This window comes from Sarcophilus harrisii, chromosome 6 (genome assembly GCF_902635505.1).
Source record: "Sarcophilus harrisii chromosome 6, mSarHar1.11, whole genome shotgun sequence".
NCBI classification, from domain to species: Eukaryota; Metazoa; Chordata; class Mammalia; order Dasyuromorphia; family Dasyuridae; genus Sarcophilus; species Sarcophilus harrisii.
This window is the reverse complement of record NC_045431.1, coordinates 33,672,440-33,693,097: the sequence shown is the minus strand read 5'-3', so window position 1 is coordinate 33,693,097 and position 20,658 is coordinate 33,672,440. Positions and strand designations below refer to the sequence as shown.

General features: G+C 31.8%; 1 protein-coding gene across 1 annotated transcript in view; it reads left to right on the top strand.

Moving 5' to 3' along the window:
- The window catches only part of GABRA2 (gamma-aminobutyric acid type A receptor subunit alpha2), a 128,779-nt gene that overhangs the window by 75,747 nt on the left and 32,374 nt on the right, over positions 1 to 20,658 (top strand). The window contains exons 5-7 of the mRNA XM_003773285.2: positions 9,301 to 9,521; positions 11,989 to 12,071; positions 20,281 to 20,424. Coding sequence (XP_003773333.1) covers positions 9,301 to 9,521; positions 11,989 to 12,071; positions 20,281 to 20,424 — 448 coding nt within the window. The remainder of the gene's footprint in view (positions 1 to 9,300; positions 9,522 to 11,988; positions 12,072 to 20,280; positions 20,425 to 20,658) is intronic.

The following is a 20,658-nucleotide window of genomic DNA, read 5'->3' as shown; positions in this document are numbered from 1 at the left end:
GGTCTACTAAAACCCTCAGGATGATGGATAATTCATAACTATATAGCATCATTAAAATAATACTCATGTTAAAATATTTGTAAAAATTCAGGTTTTGTTTTTAGGAAACATTTTACATCTTTTGAGGTTTATTTTCCTCAACAGGTTTCCATCATTGTCAATATATCAACTAGTTCTTCTTGTTTGCAGTTGAAAATGTATTCAATCAAAGTGAATCTCTACATAGAATATTTAGAAATTTAATTTATGTCTAAAATAAGCTGAATTTAAGTGTATTTACAGGATTCTGAAGTATATTAGGAAACATTAAAAGAAGGATAATATAGAAAGATGTACCATTTTCTTCAAGTGATTATCACTATTATTATTATTACAAAAGCATGGTTTATCTTTTGTTTCTCATACTAAGGAAGAAAAACAACTATGAATAAAATCTTGTTTTCAGAGTATAAAGAAAAACATGTATTTAAAGTAAGTTTTCAAAAGCACTAAAACTATACACAATAGAAGAATGAGGTAGAAAATTATAATGTCATATCATAATATAAATATAGAAAAGATCTGGAATAGGAACTAGAATGGATGACATTAGGAGCATTAAATAGTGCTTTTAAAGATCCCCAACTGCCCAGTTCTACTGAAGTTCACCTTTTTTACACTAATATTCTCCCATTGACACTACATGTTTATATTACTGAGAGTCATGAAATACCAGAGTCTCACAAGAATCAAAATATCAAATAACCGGAAGTATAATAGAAGCACACATATTCTAGGTATATGTGATATGATGTATTATTAGTGAATTATTTTTTAAGGAAATTTGTGGTAAAATTTCTTGCTAAGGGCATTTATAATCAGAAAAAGGGCTAGTTGGTTTTATAAGAATGGGAGAAAACAGATAAACAGCTTAATCAATCCCTGTGTTATGAAACGCATATGCCTATGCAAATGATTGCCTTCTTATTAAAATATGCGAATAGAAACACACAAGTGTGATGTCATTGACAGTTGAGTTCGTTATATAGAACAAGGGACCTAAGTTAAATAAATTAAGAATGAAACTAATTATAATATTTTGAGGAATCTGTGATCTTTTTTATTATTATAGCTTTTTATTGAAAGAACATATGCATGGGTAATTTTTCAACAATGACCCTTGCAATCACTTCTGTTCCGACTTTTCCCTTCCCTCCCTCCATCCCTTCCTCTAGATGGCAGGCAGTTTCATACATGTTAAACATGTTAAAGTATACCTTAAATACAATATATATGTACATATGTATACAGTTCTCTTGTTGCACAAGAAAAATCAGATTTAGAAAGGTAAAAATTACCTGGGAAGAAAAACAAAAATGCAAGCATTCCATCCTCATTTCCCAGTGTTCTTTCGCTGGGTGTAGCTGGTTCTGTTCATCACTGATCAATTGGAATTGAATTGGATCCTCTCATTGCCGAAGACAGCCACTTCCAGCAGAATTGATCCTCATATAGTATTGCTGTTGAAGTATATAATGATCTCCTGCTTCTGCTCATTTCACTCAGCATCAGTTCATGTAAGTTTTTCCAAACCTGTATGTATTCATTTTGTCGGTCATTTCTTACAAAACAATAATGAGGAATCTTTGATCTTAATATTACTGGTAATCTAATATTACAGTTTGTAATTCATCCAAACAGTCTTAACCTGGGCAGCTTTGTCCAGATTCTCCCATAATTTACTCAGAGGGAGCCTATTCAATATACTAGGGGCCGGTCCTTTTACATTTTGTAAATGCTAATAGACCACCGGCAGTGCATTGCTTATCCTTTACTTGTACTTTATGATGTCGACAATAAACTACACCCCATTCAGGCCCATAGTTGAACTCTCCATAGCTCTTTATACTATATACAAGTTGATATGTAAATATTACCTATTATCTGAATTCTTATTTAAAAGAGAGACAGAGACAAAGGCAGAGATACATTCAGAGACAGAGAGAAAGACACACTGAGACAGAGAAGCAGAGAAATTCAGTAGACTTTTTATCCAAACATAATATAATCAAAGTAGACATTTCTTTTTTCTTTCAACTTGTTCCTCCAGTGTGCACAGCCACACTGAAGGAAAGAAGACAATAAAGAGTACAAATTTTATTTCTTTAGTTGTGTTGTGAAGACTTTATCATATTATTATATAAGCACCTTTGAAATATATAAACAAAACTATTATAGTATATTTATGATTTAGCTATATTTACATGCAAATGCAAAAGTTATCAACTTTGTCATGTGTATGTGACCCATGTGAATACACATATATCAATGAAACTTAGATCTAACTTTTCACAATCATACATAGGGAAATATTTTCTGTGTTTAGTGCCTGACATTATCTAAAACTTGCAAACTTGCTTCTTAGCCTCTTGGTTAAATACAAAGAGTTGCAACAATAGATATTGTATTTTCAAATCTATTTTGCTTGCAGTTTATAATAAAAAAAAATTCAGCAACATTTTTGATCAATATAATATCAGAATTTATAACCACTAAGAGATGATCATCATGAATTATTACTTTTAAAGTTCTTTGATAAAAAAAGATTGATCCATTTTTATAATTTTTTGAAATTTCATATAATTAATGTTTATTGTTGTATCTTTCCTAAAGTCAGAATATGAATAAGAGCCATTTTTTCAATCAATATAAATGAATTATTTGGTAGCTGTTTCCATAGGAAATCAATATTATCAAATAGCACTCACTGAATAATTATGAGAAAAGACTGAGAGAGCAAGAGCTGGAAAGGAACCCAGGAAGCACATAGTCCTACTGCTTCCTTTTTCAGAGAAAGAAACCTAAAGCCCAGGATTTTAGATAACTTTCCTAATGTATCATAAGTGATAAGTAGATGTTGCTCATGATATCTGAATATTTCATCAGATATGGGGGTGGGGACTTAAAACTAGTTAAGAAATAGAAGTCATAATTTAGGAATTTAGTGAGCTTCTACAGAAATATTTGAAGGTCATGGATTTGTCATTTTTCTAAGTGATATTGCAATTTTATAAATTAGTACATGTCAGACTTGCATGAGACTCAGATACTGAAGTGACTTACATATCTTGCTATATTTGTACCTAGATTCAGCAAGTCCCAATTCAAATCCAGGTTTAGACACTTAAGCTATATAGTTCTGGGGAAGTCATGTAAACCTGCCTCAGTTTCTTTGTCTGTAAAATGGAGATCATAACAGCATAACACTCACAGAATTGATGTGGATAAAATGAAATTTTGTAATGTGTTTTTCATGCCTTAAAGCATCCTATAATTGCTACTAAAACAATAACAACAATAATAATAATGATTATTACTATTATGTCTCAGATGTCAACTCACATCTCCTTGATACCTAGTCTCATACTCTATGCACTAAATAAAACTTTGTTTATATGAAAAATAGTATGTGATATTTATATATCAAAACTAATTTTTTTAAAGGACCTAAGGAGTAGGGTGGTGGATTGATTTTGAAGTAGCTAACATTTTCCTCTGCTTTTGTTTGTGACACCATAACTCAATTGTTTTATCTTTCTGGAATAGCCCTATCTTATGACCAATCTCCTAATCCCACTTGTCACTTTCTTTAGTGCCTTCCATTTGGGAAAAGCCCAGCCCTGAAATGAGGAAGATGAGTTCAAATGTGACCTGACACACTTATTAGGTGTGTAACTTTGGGCAGCCCGCTTAGCCACAGTTCACATCAGTTTCTTCAACTGTGGAGATAATTATAGTATCCTTATAATTAAAGCAATTATAAATAAATACATTTACTTATTTGCTCATAATTAATACCTAATTACTTATAAAATAATATAATAAATATATATGTATTATTTATATAACATATAACCCATACTATATAAATAAATAATAAAATAAAATAATTATACAATAACTCATACTTATAAAATGGAGATAATTATGTATCTGACTCTTAGAGTTGTGAGGAAAAAATGAAAGAATATTTTAAAGCACTTATCCCAGAACCAGGTACATAGTCAGACCTATATAAATACTATATTATTATTATCATCATTCCAGTTCTGGCATACTTTCCCATAACAACATAAAGAGTTCAAGAGAAAATGAGCTTAAAAAATAATATATGTTTTATATACATAAATATATGAAACATAAATATATGAAAACAAATTCTTCACAGTATTTAAAGTGTATATTCAGTCATTGTGAGAGACTTCCAATGTAGACCATTCTACTTTGAGATAGATCTAATTAGAACTTTTTCCCCCTTCCTTACTTGCATTTACAACTCTTAGGCATAGTTCCAAATTGCTCTCCAGAATGGCTAGATCAGTTCACAACTCAACCAATAATGTATTAGTGTCCACTTTTTCCACATCCCTCCAACATTTATCATTAGTATCATCAAAGAAGAGAAAAGTTTCAATTGGCTTCTATTTCTTCTATTTCTTACACCTTATTTAAGTTACTTCAATTTGCTGGGCCTTGGTTTCTGTCTCAGTAAAATGAGAAGCTTGTACTACATGTGCTTTAACATCCCTTTCAACCCTAAAATTCTACTTTATTTTATGCTCCCATCTTATTTGTGGAAAAAATAATTAAACAAAACTTATCTTGCTTTAGTTACAAGTAAAAACTGATTTAGTTACATGAGGTTCACTAAGCTGAAATGCAATGGAACTCGCATTCATTTTTTTAAAGTTCTTAAACTTGTACAGCCATTGTAGATTTGAAAAATTGTTTCCTTTGTTGCTGTTTTCATTTATTTAATTCCTAGCACAATTGTTTATAACTCAGAAGGTACAATGAACTTACACATTTTTGTGTAAATGATGTTACGATTATTCTACATTTATTAAAATAAAACTTTTTAAGAACAAATGAGGACATGACAAAGGAAATGAATAGACCATTTTTATATGAAGAAATTACAGCCATTTATAGTCATGAAGAATGCTCTAAATCATTATTGATTAGAAAAATGCAAAGTAAGACAACTCTGAGATACTGCCTCACACCTCTCAGATTGGCTAAAACAAGAGGAAAAGGTCATGATAAATGTTGGAGGGGTTATGGAAAAACTGGGATACTAATTCCTTATCAGTGGAGTTGTGAACTGATCCAGCCACTCTAGGGAACAATTTCGAATTACACCTACTTAAAGAACTATAACATTAATATCCTTTGATCCAGAAGTAGTACTACTAGCTCTATCCCAAAGAAATCATAAAAGAGGGAATAGGACTCATGTGCCCAAGTGAAGTTTGTAACAGCACTTTTCGTAGTGGCAAGGAATTGGAAATTGAGTAGGGAATAGTGAATAATTTATAGCTTATGAAGGTAATGGAATATTATTATTCTATAAGAAATGCTGAGAAGGTTTATTTCAGGAAAAAAAAAACTGGAAAGATTTAACATGAACTGATGCTGAGTGAAATGAGGAGAACCAGGACAACACTGTACACAATAACAAGAAGATTATGTAATGATCAATGTGATGGACTTGGCTCGTCTCAGCAAGGTGGTGATTCAAAAGAATTCCAACAGGCTTGAAATCTATATCCAAAGAGAGAATTATGGGGATCAAATAAAGATTGAAACATACTATTTTCACATTTTTTGTTTTGCTTTTTTCTTTCACAACATGACAAATGTGGAAATGTGTTTAAGTGATTATATAGGTATAACCTATTTCAGATTGCTGTCTTGTTGAGCATGGAGGAAAGGGAGAGGGAAACATTAGAACTCAAAATCTTACAAGAATGAATGTTGAAAACTATCTTTATATGTAATTGAAAAACTAAAATACTACTGAGAAAAAAACAAATAGGGACATAAGTGATTTTTCTTTTTTTGGCACTTTTAGGTAAGAAAGAATATAAGGTTATCATCTAAACTTGTGAATATGATTTTAATATTTTGTACTCTAATCATATTACTACTGAATTAATTCACCTACTTGTCTGTAAGGTTCCCTTATAATGCCTTTTGATGTCTGGCTATTAAAAAGTTAACATTATAGAAGGAGCGCCATTGTCAATTGAATGTGACCAACTTTTCTGCATCTATAGTATTAGAGATTTATTTGAGACATTAAGAGATTAAAGAATTTGCCCAGGCACATGGAGCCAGATGTGTGAGGTACAAAGCAGCTTGTGAAGGTTTTGGTTAGGAGGCACAAGGAGAAGGAGCTTCTGTACAGACTCCAAGATAGTAACTACATGTATTACCTTGAACCATGTATGCTGTTTATTGTCATAATTCAATTAGCATTAATGAGTACTTATTAATATCTGTTAGTAATAGGTACCTATAACTACATATATTAAACCTATATTAAGGAATAAATTGGGTAGTATAAAGAGACCTTAAAAATAGAGTCAGCAAGACCTAGGTTCAAGTTACCTATCAAAATATACTACTTATCTTGTATGACTCTTTTTTTTTTTTTGTCATTTTAGTTCCTTCAAACAGATCTGTAGACCTCTATCTTTGAAAGCAGATATTGATCTTCATCACCATCGACAGTTTCCTCTTCTGAAAGTTCCCTGTAAAAATGAAATGTCAATTCTTATTTTTCCACTAAACAGAAATAATAATAGTTTTATATTCTCCTAAGGATTTGAACAATTTTTTTTAAAGTCTCTCTCTCTCTCTCTCTCTCTCTCTCTCTCTCTTTTGCTAAGTAGTGCCCTATTTTGATGTTTGAAAATTACTAAGGTGTTAAATAATGAAAACTGCAACTTTGGCCATTTTTGCTGCAAGTGCTATTTCTAAATGATTAAACTCCGGTGTGTATCTTAATATTTTTCAGAACGCATGTTGCAGTACATTATCAAAGGCAATGAAATAGAAACAGATCAGCTTTATTCACAATTTCAAATTGGGCATCCTATATTCATCCATCTGGAACTGATTTCTTTCCTTATAGAAAGCTACTTCAAGGGCTTTTCCTTATCAGAGCCTGCAGATATGTTGATTCTAATTGAAATTTCATACCTTTTATTGCAAAAATTCTTGAAAAGAATCACAGAACAAACATAAGCTGATCCTTCCTGAGTAGTGATGACTTTATCTCTTCTTTATGGATATCTTTCAAAAGATTCAATTCCCCAAGATGACCAATTCAATTTTCCCACTTAGGGATAAAATTCTCATTGGTTTCTATATATAGATAGCATAGAATTAAATATGGTTTTAAATATGGTTTAGATATGGCATTGGAATGTGATTTCAGAGATACTGACAATCAATAGAGACCAATATTTTAAATTGTATTTTTAAATGGCAAAATCTTAGTTGTCTGTGTCTCACTGCTAAGTAGCTCCCTGTCTTCCACACCAAAAAACTTCCATGAATTCAAAAGTATTTCCTCCAATCAAGATAAATGTTTTTTTTTTAATTTTTTTAATTTTTTATTTTTTTAATAGCCTTTTATTTACAGGATATATGCATGGGTAACTTTACAGCATTAACAATTGCCAAACCTCTTGTTCCATTTTTTCACCTCTTAGCCCCCACCCCCTCCCCCAGATGGCAGGATGACCAGTAGATGTTAAGTACATTAAAATATAAATTAGATACATAATAAGTATACATGACCAAAACGTTATTTTGCTGTACAAAAATAATCAGACTCTGAAATATTGTACAATTAGCTTGTGAAGGAAATCAAAAATGCAGGTGTGCATAAATATAGGGATTGGGAATTCAATGTAATGGTTTTTAGTCATCTCCCAGAGCTCTTTCTCTGGGCGTGGCTGGTTCAGTTCATTACTGCTCCATTGGAAATGATTTGGTTGATCTCCTTGCTGAGGATGGCCTGGTCCATCAGAACTGGTCATCATATAGTATTGTTGTTGAAGTATATAATGATCTCCTGGTCCTGCTCATTTCACTCAGCATCAGTTCGTGTAAGTCCCTCCAGGCCTTTCTGTAATCATCCTGTTGGTCATTTCTTACAGAACAGTAATATTCCATAATATTCATATACCACAATTTATTCAGTCATTCTCCAACTGATGGACATCCATTCAGCTTCCAGTTTTTAGCCACTACAAAAAGGGCTGCCACAAACATTCATGCACATACAGGTCCCTTTCCCTTTTTTAATATCTCCTTGGGGTATAAGCCCAGTAGTAACACTGCTGGGTCAAAGGGTATGCACAGTTTGATAACTTTTTGAGCATAGTTCCAAACTACTCTCCAAAATGGTTGGATTCGTTCACAACTCCACCAACAATGCATCAATGTCCCAGTTTTCCCGCATCCCCTCCAACAATCATCATTATTTTTTCCTGTCATCTTAGCCAATCTGACAGGTGTGTAGTGGTATCTTAGAGTTGTCTTAATTTGCATTTCTCTGATTAATAATGACTTGGAGCATCTTTTCATATGACTAGAAATAGTTTCAATTTCTTCATCTGAAAATTGTCTGTTCATATCCTTTGACCATTTTTCAATTGGAGAATGGCTTGCAATCAAGATAAATGTTACTATATTTAGTCAAAATTCTTCTTTCAAGAAAAAAAAAGGAATACAAATAAATAATCTACCCTGCGTGACAGACACCAGAAAGTAGGACATGACTGTGTCCTCATTAGTTAGATCTTTTTGTCTTTTGCTTCTGGGTAAACTGCTACCCACTCTTTATTAGGATTAGCTCAGGGGGAAGAAGAAAGACAAAAAGAAGTCAGTTTTCTTTTCATTCCTGTGCTTCTTTAGACAAGCTATAGAGGCTCTTCTGTTCTAAAGACTATGGTAAATTTTTATTCATCATAATTTCTATGAACCCAAGTGAAAGAACCCAGTAATAAACCAATAATTTTTGTTCTTCTTGTGAGCCCATAGAGGTAAATATATAAGTACATATCCAATGCTCCTTTGAAAATGGACAATATTTATTTTGTGAGAAATGTAAAAAAAAAGCCTGATTTTGCATCACCCAAGTTCTTAGAAAGTCATCATGATATTCATTCTCTAAAAAATCACCATACTAGGTGATATAATAGAAAAATTATTTCTATTATAGTCATATTACTTAAAATATATCACTATGATGAACAGAAATGGTATGTTTATGCCTTAATTATCAAAGGAAGTTAAACCTTGAATTTCTGTCAGTCAGGTATTGATTTTCATGCAAATTTGCCTTATTTTCTTCTCTAGCATCTATTTTCATTGATTTTATTTATTTATAGAGTTCTTCTCATCTTGAAGAGTGATGAAGAGGGAGAATCTATTTTCCTTCAAAATTATTTTTCCTCTTTACAGGAATACACAATAGATGTTTTTTTCCGGCAAAAATGGAAAGATGAAAGGTTGAAATTTAAAGGTCCCATGAATATCCTCCGACTAAATAACCTAATGGCCAGCAAAATCTGGACTCCAGACACTTTCTTTCACAATGGAAAGAAGTCTGTGGCTCATAATATGACGATGCCAAACAAACTTCTTCGTATCCAAGATGATGGCACTTTGCTGTACACAATGAGGTAGATTTTCCCTTTTTTTATCTCTGTTGCATTTATTTGTTTAGAAATAGACATGATGAATTAATTATCAATCAATATAATGTCAGTTATTTTAAAACGATATCTTTTTTATTCATATTGCCTGATTAGAATGATCAAGATATTTTGTTCAATGGTTGCTAAGAAGGTAGAATATGTAGTATGAGGGATAAGTAAAGCTAAAAAAATGGAACTCATGATATAAGTGAAGGAAAGAAGCACAAGGTAAGTTAATAGCAATTGAAATGGTGGTTATAATATTAATATTGCTGTGATATTCCAAGCTATGTGTTACTAATAACGATTCTAATGTCAAAGTCCTTTAGGTATGCTATTGAATGTTTTCACGTCTCAAATCTTATTATCTTTTGGATTGTTTATAATTAATACAATATTTTGCTTTATTAAAATAGAGATCGGAATTAAAGCATTCATGATATACTTTTTATATACTTTCTCCACTTTCTCTTTAAGTAGAAATACTGTGACTTTATACTTATGGATGTATTCATCTTTTCTTAGAATCAGTTTTTAAAATTTTATTTGTGGTGGTGGGGAGGGAGAATAATGAGGAAGGAATTTCATTAGTATAGACAAATTTTCCTCAAGAGAACTCTCTCTGTCGTACTACATGTAATAAACTATTGTAGATTTCTGTTTTACCTCTCAGATCAATAGATGCTAGTTTATTAGGATCTCAAAATCAATGTGTAGATCATCTTATTTATGACTAAATGTAGAAAAAATCACATTCATATAATTCAGTGAATTCTATAAAATATAATTTAAGAATGAATTGGTTATCAAAATTTTCAAATGTAATAAAATCACCAACAGGGATGAACGCTTTAAACCTGCCACCCCCCAAAAATAACTGTTCTATTTCTCATAGATTTTCTTTTTTTGTGCAAGTAACAGGTATTACTTTTAGCTAACTTGGAGAAAATCACAGTCAACACTAGAAAACTGATGTTTAAGCAAAGAAAAAAAGTTTCTGGGAATATCACTTGTTTTTGGAAACATTGATAGCTATGAGAAAAAAATATTTTTATAGACATGGGTAGTTGAACATGTGAAGTGTTGAACATCCAATTTTGCAGAGGTAAATATAAATCTGTTAATAATATACATCAGATTGTATGCAAAAAGGTTTTAGTTATGGAAAAATGAATCTCAGAACCACAAATATATTCCTTTCTTGACTTCTGTGTAGGATGACTAAATTCTTTATAATTAACCATGCCCAGTTACTATTGCATAATAGTGAGAAGATGGTTATTCACTATGAATGTCTCATCTTGCATCCTGTTTCTAGGACCTGATCCAAGGGTAAGAGCTCTCATTGATGCTGCATTTCGATCAGAGTTAGTTCAAGATTAAAACAAGAGCCTTAAATTTAGTGTTTAAGTTAAATAGAGGAAAATAAAATTTCAGAATTTTGGAAACATCATATTTTAGGAGTATGCTAATTAAAATATTGAAGTTAAATATAATCTTAATTCCAAAGGTGAGAGAAACCATGGTGGAACTGAAAATTACACTGGATTTTGAATGTAAATAACTACATTTTTATATCATCCCTGTCAATAACTAATTGTAGGATTTTACTTTTTTAAATATATTTTTTTAATTAATAGAATGAGGAGATTGGGTTACATAACTTCTAATGAATTTCCTGAATCTGGAAGATAGATATTCCACTTTCATTTTCATTTAGGATAAATGATTCCTGAGTAGAGTGTCAAACGAAAGCTTCGATAATTTTCTAATTAATAAAAGTGTCATATTGCTTTGTTATATTAGAACTTTCTTAGCCCTATATTGATATTAGACCTTATATTAAAAATACAAAAATCTAATTGAAATTTATTTCTCTACTTAAGGTTTCTGTTTATTTTTAGATTTAATTCCCATAGTTTTTGCTGTATATTTTAGGGGAATCTGGCCAAGTGTTTCCTTTTTCTATTTGTTTTTTTTAAATAAACATTAGTAACAAAGAAAAATGAAGAGATTTGTTTTTTTTATTATTTTTAAATCATTCATAATTATATGAGAAAGAAATACTTGACAAAATCAACATTTCTTTGTTCTTTGAAACAGATAAATTGTGACATTACTATAGGTAATCCCCAATACACACAGGCATGTCATGTACACACACACACACAAACCACTATTTTCAGCAACTTGAAATTGTATTATCTTTTTGTCAGCTTATATGTATTATTCCAGCCTGCCTGGCTTTGAGTCAACAAGCTTTTAATGAGTGAAAAGATAAGATTTCATAAACATCATTGAAAAGGAAACCATCAAGAATGTATTTACCTGTTAATTACCTTAAGACAATATTATAATCTCATCTTCTATATGGATGAGAATTTTATTAACTGAAGTGGAAATGCTTTATCTTGCTTTTCTGATTAACCAAAGACTGGCTTTTAACTTTTAGACTTACAGTGCAAGCTGAATGTCCAATGCATTTGGAAGACTTTCCAATGGATGCTCATTCATGTCCTCTGAAATTTGGCAGCTGTAAGTACATGGGCAAAGGTACAGCTTTTGCTTCATTAGGACTGTGTATAACTCAACAGCATTCATTTCTTTGCAGAGTTATCACAAGTTATCCAACTGTATCCTTAGTTATGTTTTTATTATCAGTCCATTAACACTAACATTTATTGAACACTTTATGGATTTATTGCACTTTGCTGATTCATTGATTTCTAATGTATCCAATCCAACAAAAATTCAGGTGCATGCTATGTGCAGGCAAGTCAAAATTAAAACAAACCTCTCCTTCCAAGGAGCTTATATTCTACTGAAGCGATAAAAGGTGTAAATACACATGGGTATGATAAATATGGGAAAAACCTTAGCAATTAAGATCACAAGGAAAAGTTTCCAATAGAAATCTCTAGCAGCATATTCCCTCTCATGGGAGATAACATTAGAAGTAATTAAAGGAAAAAACAAACTATTATGTAGTTATGTAGTACAAAGAAATTTAGCAAAGTGTCAGGGAAAGAAGCTAATGCAAAGAGTATTCTAAAAGGAATTGAGAAACATAATCTTGTGCATGTTTTAACACTTTAGTTTTCATTTTTCCTATCTTTCATATAGAAGATTTGTGTTAGGTTACAAATACTTTTTTATGTTCAAATACTATAATCTCAGATTTAATCAATGTAACAAGCAAGTATTAAGCACTCTCAAAGTTCTAACCATCTTGATAGAAAGAAAAAAATTGGAAACAGTACCTAGCTTCAGGGGGCTTATAACCTACTTATAAAGATATCATTTGTCACTTGGCCATTTTCATAAATTTCATGATCTCTAGAAACTAATCATTCTTTAAGATGAAATTAACTCTGAAACTCTCACTTTCTGAAGTTAATTTATTTTATTTTATTTTTAAAATAATTATTATAGCTTTTTATTTACAAGATATATGCATGGGCAATTTATCAGCATTGACAATTGCAAAACCTTTTGTTCCAACTTTTCCCCTTCTTCCCTCCACCCCTTCCCCCAGATGGCAGGCTGACCAATACATGTTAAATATGTTAAAGTATAAGTTATATACAATATACGTATACATGTCCAAACAGTTATTTTGCTGTACAAAAAGAATCAGATTTTGAGATAGTGTATAATTAACATGTGAAGGAAATAAAAAAATGCAGGTAGACAAAAATGGAGGGATTGGGAATTCTATGTAGTAGTTCATAGTCATCTCCCAGAGTTCTTTCGCTGGGTGTAGCTGGTTCAGTTCATTACTGCTCTTTTGGAACTGATTTGGTTCATCTCATTGCTGAAAATGGCCACATCATCAGAATTTTCTGAAGTTATTTCCCACCCTCAGTATAAGATTTCAATATGCCCTCCCTTCCATCCCACCAAATAATCTCCTCTCTTCTTCAATTTATTTTTATGGCTTTTTCCCTTTAGATTGTGATCTCTTTGGGAGTAGGGAATGATATGTTTTTCTTTGCATCTTCAAAGTTTAATACAGTTCAAGACACAGTGATTAATAAATATCCCTATTTTCTCAATAAGAACTCTAAAATCCTATCCAAACTTAGACATGTTATGATTTTATTTCAATATTTTTATTATTACCTCCATGGAAATATTTATATAATTCCCTTTGTATAGGCCCTTCTTTGATATAAAATTATCTTATATTGCAAATTGTACATACATTAGGGAATGATCTTCCTAATTCTGAGTATTAAGTTATCTGTGCACTTGAAAAGTTGATACTAATAGTGCTTTAAAATATTGTATGGAACTTCCTTTGTTACTGTCTTATATGATGAAGTGTAAGACATTTGGTATTTTGTCATTAATTGAAGGGAAATTATTTAGCTTGTTTTGCAGATATAAGCATTGCTGAATACACAGTGCATATGTCAAGACTCCAGGTCTCTGACCAATTAGCAGTTGTTGGAATACTCTGAGTCAGATCACAGCATGATCCTATCTGAATCACAGGGGAAATGTTAAGTACCTTCTCCCTGATTTAAATGATTGTCTGGAAGAGTTCCAGATTCACACTTCAGAGGAGACTTTTCTGGATGCTATGTTCTTTTGGGCACTGATGATGTTCCTCTTGCTTCTGTAGTACAATATCGGGGTCACTATGTGAACTAATATCTTTTCATCTAAAAGAGGCAGTATTTGACCTGGACCTGGGGTTTCATCATGGAAAGAATCCTCCATGATGAAATTATGCAATTTGGCAACTATTCTACAATTTACCATCATAAAAGATTACCTGTCAGTACCTTAATATCCTTAGAAAATTTATGTTTGCCACATTGAGATTTCTTTGACAAGATGTCTTTAGAATATACATGGGTTTTTTTTGTGGTTTTATAGAATAACAAATTGATCATCATTTATCTTACATTTTATACTTCTAAAGGGGACCTGACCCGCCACCCCTCTCTCTATCTCTTGCTCTTTCAATCTGTCTGTTTGCTATTCCTGACTTTATGTGTCTGCCTCTATGTTTGCCTGGTTGTCTCTCTCCATCTTCCCCTCTCCCTTCCCTTCGCTTCCTGCTCTCTCTCTCTCTCTCTCTCTCTCTCTCTCTCTCTCTCTCTCACACACACACACACACACACACACACACACAAACACAGAGAATTGTAGTTCAGTTGTTTCAATCATGTATATCTCTTTATAACCCTATTTAGAACATGAGTCTTTCGGATTTTAGGCCCAGAATTCTATTCATTGATCCATGTAACTGTCCCTTCCCCACAATCTCTGTCTGTGTCTGTCTCTGTCTGTGTGTCTGTCTCTCTCTCTGTCTCTTTGTTTCTCTGTCTCTGTCTCATACACATACACATACACAGACATTTTGAATTAACTAAAAAGTTCTTTTTATTGAAAAGTTTTCTTCAGATTTGTAATCTATATTGAATACCTAATAATTATGTTGAGAAAAAATATATGTTGACATCAGAAGAGTAAAAATTAAAGTAGATACAAAATAGAAAGCAATCATTTGAATTACATAAGTTGCATTGCAGAGAGAAATGAAAAATTTAAAATCAAATAAGAAATTTAAGGTAAAGGAATAATTCAGGACAAAAAGACAGCCATTGGGACATTTTAAAAATTGAACATTCAAAAAATACAAATTATTCAGAACACAAGAATAAAAACAAAAGAGAGCTTATTCAAGTGTTTTAAAAGAACTAATAAAAGATTCCTTTAAAACAAACCACTAACAATGTGGTAGAACATTCATAATGTGGTGATTTGAAATGTCTGGGTATGTTTGTTCATGAGCTATACCACCAGATCTTAGTAAACTGCATGACATTTGCCTGTTTTGGGTTAGCTTGTTATTATTCATTTACTCTTGATCTGACAATTTCTAGCCTGGGTTAGACATTTACTAGTTCTGTAACCCAGTCAAGTCACTTCTCTCTTTTTTTTTCTTTTATTATTATTTTTTTATTAAAATAACTTTTTATTGACAGAACCCATGCCAGGGTAGTTTTTTACAACATTATCCCTTGCACTTACTTCTGTTCTGATTTTTCCCCTCTCTCTCTCCACCCCCTTCCCTAGATGGCAAGCAGTGCTATATATGTTGAATATGTCCTAGATACAATATATGTGTGCAGAACCAAACAGTTCTCTTGTTGCACAGGGAGAATTGGATTCAGAAGGTAAAAATAACCTGGGAAGAAAAACAAAAATGCAGACAGTTTACATTCATTTCCCAGTGTTCTTTCTTTGGGTGTAGCTGCTTCTGTCCATCATTGATCAATTGAAACTGAATTAGGTCTCTTTGTCAAAGAAATCCACTTCCATCAGAATACATCCTCATACAGTATTGTTGTTGAAGTATATAATGATCTCTTGGTTTTGCTCATTTCACTTAGCATCAGTTCATGTAAGTCTCTCCAAGCCTCTCTGTATTCATCCTGCTGGTCATTTCTTACAGAACATAATATTCCACATTCATATGTGGACATTCATATACCACAATTTACCCAACCATTCTTCAATTGATGGGCATCCATTCATTTTCCAGTTTCTAGCCACTACAAACAGGGCTGCCACAAACATTCGTGCACATACAGGTTCCTTTCCCTTTTTTAATATCTCCTTGGGGTATAAGCCCAGTAGTAGCACTGCTGGGTCAAAGGGTATGCACAGTTTGATAACTTTTGGGGCATAATTCCAGATTGCTCTCCAGAATGGTTGGATTCGTTCACAACTCTACCAGCAATGCATCGGTGTCCCAGTTTTCCCACATCCCCTCCAACATTCATCATTATTTTTTCCTGTCATCTTGTCACTTCTCATTTGCTCAATTTCCTCAATGTAAAATTAGGATAATAGCAGCACATATCTCACAAGATTGTTGTGAGGATAACATGATATAGCATATATAAAGTATTTAGCATAGTATCTGGGATATAATGAGTGCTATATGCATTCTTATTCCCACCCTTCCTCTTCTATGTTACCAGGAGATAACTTGCTTTCTCCTATAGCTTTGCTCATTTTTATAGTCATTGTTCTCCTTCCTATTTAAAAGCAATATCAATACCAGAATTAGTTTGGCATCTACATCACCTTGTAATAGAAGAGATAAGATTTATTACTGTATCTCTAACTTTCTAGATCTATATAACTTTATAATTTTATTTTCCACGTCTTAGTTTTTTCTTTAGGGAGTTTAGCCTAATTGTTCAGTTTGTTTCAAAACTGACAAAATTTAAATCTGAACTATTGAATAAATGTGTACAGATCATTTTGATTCATATCTGAATATTCTGCACACAATTTATAAAAAAATTATGAAGAAAGTCTTTGATATAAGGAAAAAAATCCATTAATCCTATGTTAGGAATTTTAAAAAGACAAAGAATACAAAAATCTCTAGGTTTATACTTTCTGATGTTTTATGCTAGTTACAAGACAAAATCAGCTATTTAACAATATACTGTAACCTTATTTTTTATAGCAAGTTTCTTTGATAATATTCTCAGTTCTCAAATACATAGGGAACTGAGTCAAAGTTATAAAAATAAGTTTCTATTGGAAATGATGAGCTGGATGATCTCCGAAAAACAAACAAACAAACAAAAAAACCACATGGAAAGTTCTCCATGAACTCAAGCAAAGTAAAATGTACTGTGTACAAAGTAATAGCAGTCTTCTAAAATAACCAGCTATAAATTACTTTGCTATTCTCAGTAGTATAATCATTAATGACTATTCCGAAGGATTTATGTTGAAAAACCCTATCCATACTTAGAGAAGGAACTGATTGTATCTGAATATGAATTGAAGCATTTCTTCTCTCTATCTTTTTCTTTTTAACTTAATTTTTGAGGGTTTTTATTTTTATTAGAGTGAGAATTGTTTTCTTTCACAACTTGATGTTTTTGAAAATGTTTACATAACTTGATATGGTTTCTTAATGGTGGGTGCTGAAAAGGGAAAGAATCTAGAACTCAAAAAATTTTAAAACTAATGTAAAATTGTTTTAAATGTAATTGTGGGAAATATTAAATAAAATAAAAATAAAAACAAGATTTATTCCCCAATTGATAAATGAACAAGGAATATGAACTCAGAGGTACAACCTCATATCTATTAGAAATGACAAATGCTAGGGATATATGTGAGGAAAAAATAGGCATATTAATGAATTTCTGGTGCAGTAGTGAACTTATCCAACAATTCTAGAGAAAAGTTTGGAATTATGCCCAAAGATTTATAAAACCATGCATATCCTTTCATCCAACAATACCACTCCTAACTCTATATACCAAACAGATCAAGAAGAAGGAGAAAGGAATTATATGTACAAAAACATTTATAACATATATATAATATATATTTCTTTTGTTGTGGCAAAGTACTAGAAATTGAGGGGATGCTCATTAATTGAAGAATGGCTGAGCAAGTTATGGCATATGATTGTTTAGAGTGCTATTGTATTAAAAACTAATGATGAGAAAAGCCTTTTCAGAAAAAAAAACCAACAAAACATGTCAATACCTATATATTATATGAGCTAATACAGTGATGTAAGAAGAACTGGGAAAATATTGTATATAATAATAGCAATATTGTAAGAATAATCAGCTGTGAAAGGCTTGGCTATTCTGATCAATTATCTAAGGCAGTTTGATACAAAGGACTCAGAATGAAAAAATTGTGATCTATTTGTAGAAAATGAATTCTGAGTATAAATTGGAATATATTTTCTCACTTTTGCTTCCCCCCCCAAATACAGCTAATATGGAAATACCTTGCATAATTTTACATGTATAAGTGGTATCTTATTGTTTGCTTTAATGGCTGGGAGAAGAGTTGGAGAGAGGTCTAGATTCTTGAACTCAAATTTTTAAAATAATATTAAAATAAATAATACATACTGAACAAATATCAGCTTTCATCATTAGCATCCTCTGTATCCTTTTGGAGGCTTTGCTCCTCACAGCCTGTAAGAATTTTTGTAATGTCTCCAATATGGAGTGTTTTTATGAATACAATGACTTCAGGAGCATACCTCTTTCATTGTTGAGGTTAGACTGTACTCCACCCAGTCCAATTTAAAAAGGTGTGAAGTTTGCATGGTGAGTTTTGTGAATTCTTTCTAATGCTGTTATGTTATTTATATAATCAAACATAGCTACCTTTTGAAAATAGATGGCAGTGAGAACCATGAAGTTTTCTTCTAAGAAAACTTAGATTGGATTAGATTCTAAGAAAAGTAGACATTATTTGGCCTTCATCAAATGAAGTACTAGGAATAATTACACATGTCATAAAACTTTCTTTTGATATTTCCCCATAGAAGAGTCGTTAGATTGGTTAATTGAAAACAATTGCTTACTACACCACAGAGTGGCTATTATATAACTTAATCAATATGATCCTGTGTGGAGACATTAAAAATCTTTATTTATAAATAGCTTCTTAAGATATATCATTCCATGGTTATATAAGAAAAAAATGCATTTAACATCAACTATTTCTATCCTCATTCAAAAGTGGAAATTCAAGAAGTAGTGCCCTTAAAAAATGTGGAACATGTAGTTCAAGTTAATGAATGAAAGAATGAAAAATATTATTTATACAGTTCTTACTTTGTGCAAAGTACTAAGTTAAGCACTGGGGGATGCAATTAGATAAGCATAGCAGAACAGTCCCTGCCTTCAAGAAGCTCAAAGTCTAATAGAAGAAAATAATGCAGAAATAAGATTCCAGCTCTAACTCAAATGGAATGGCCCCATTTTCCTTTTGGTACAATAGTTGAGCAGATAGCAATACATCATCTGCATGTCATTTCCATTAGTAAGACCATATCAGTTTTGGCTTTGTTGGTGAAAATTTTTCTGAGTTTTCAGTAGCTGTGGCCACTGTGTAACTTCAGAGACAAAGTTGTCTTTTGACAATAGTTGCTTCCATGTATGATGGCTGTAGCAGCTAACCTGGAAGAAGAGTAGATGGTCTGTGGTTCTCAGAACAATATTACTGGCTATACTCATCTTAAAGTGGAATTCTTCAAAATAGTGGGTGATGCAACAACTTCACTTTGTTTTTCACCAAAATCATGCAACAAAATGTGGAAGAAAAATAAAGGGAAATACTATATACTTACTCTATTCTCATTGATTTAGTCATCCAATGAATTCTAGAAGGATTAAAGCAACGATCTTAGAAATGCCATTTGTGACATAGCTGTCATTCTGATTGTGTATTGCAATAAATTCCTCTTCATTATGCTACAAGAAATATGTCTCTCCTGCCAAATAATTATTCCTAGCCAGCTTACATTTGGTTCAACAAACTAGAATACTTTGGACATAATGATAGATCTTATGCTGGCTTTGAAAAAGCCACGTTAATCTCTATTTGATATTAGGGATATTTTTTCTTGTTTTTTTTATAAGTTCTCCAAATTTAAAGTTATCTTTTATCTGTATGTTGAACAGTAAAATAAACTTACTATGCATAAGTATATGGGAACTATGAAAAGAGAGAAAAAGTATAGTCATGTTTGAATTCTTAGTTTCTTTCATGCAACCCTTACTACAGTTGTTTTCATTGTAGTAATACCATTTTCCTATAAAACAGCATGAGTGATAAATATATTCACTTAATATTCCATCAGTGATCCTTGAAATTGCATGCTCAGGATATTGTTTAAAAAGCTCACAAGCTATATTCTTCTATTTTTTTTTTTCTTTTACAGATGCATATACAACCTCAGAAGTCACCTATATTTGGACTTATAATGCATCTGATTCAGTGCAGGTTGCTCCAGATGGATCCAGATTAAATCAGTATGATCTTCTAGGCCAAACAATTGGAAAAGAGACAATTAAATCTAGTACAGGCAAGTTAGACATATCTGAGTACAAGATCAATCGACTAAGAATCACAGTGGGATATCAGAAGAATGATTTATTGGCTGAAATATGTAGTTTGTTGAAATAGCAATAATTTCTTTTCCCAAAAGTTCATTTTATTCTTTGCCCAAAAATTTAGTTACTTCCCCTCTCATTTCATTTCTCTATTTCCCTCTGTTTATGGATAATTTTTGCACGTACAATTTCTGATTTCTAGATAA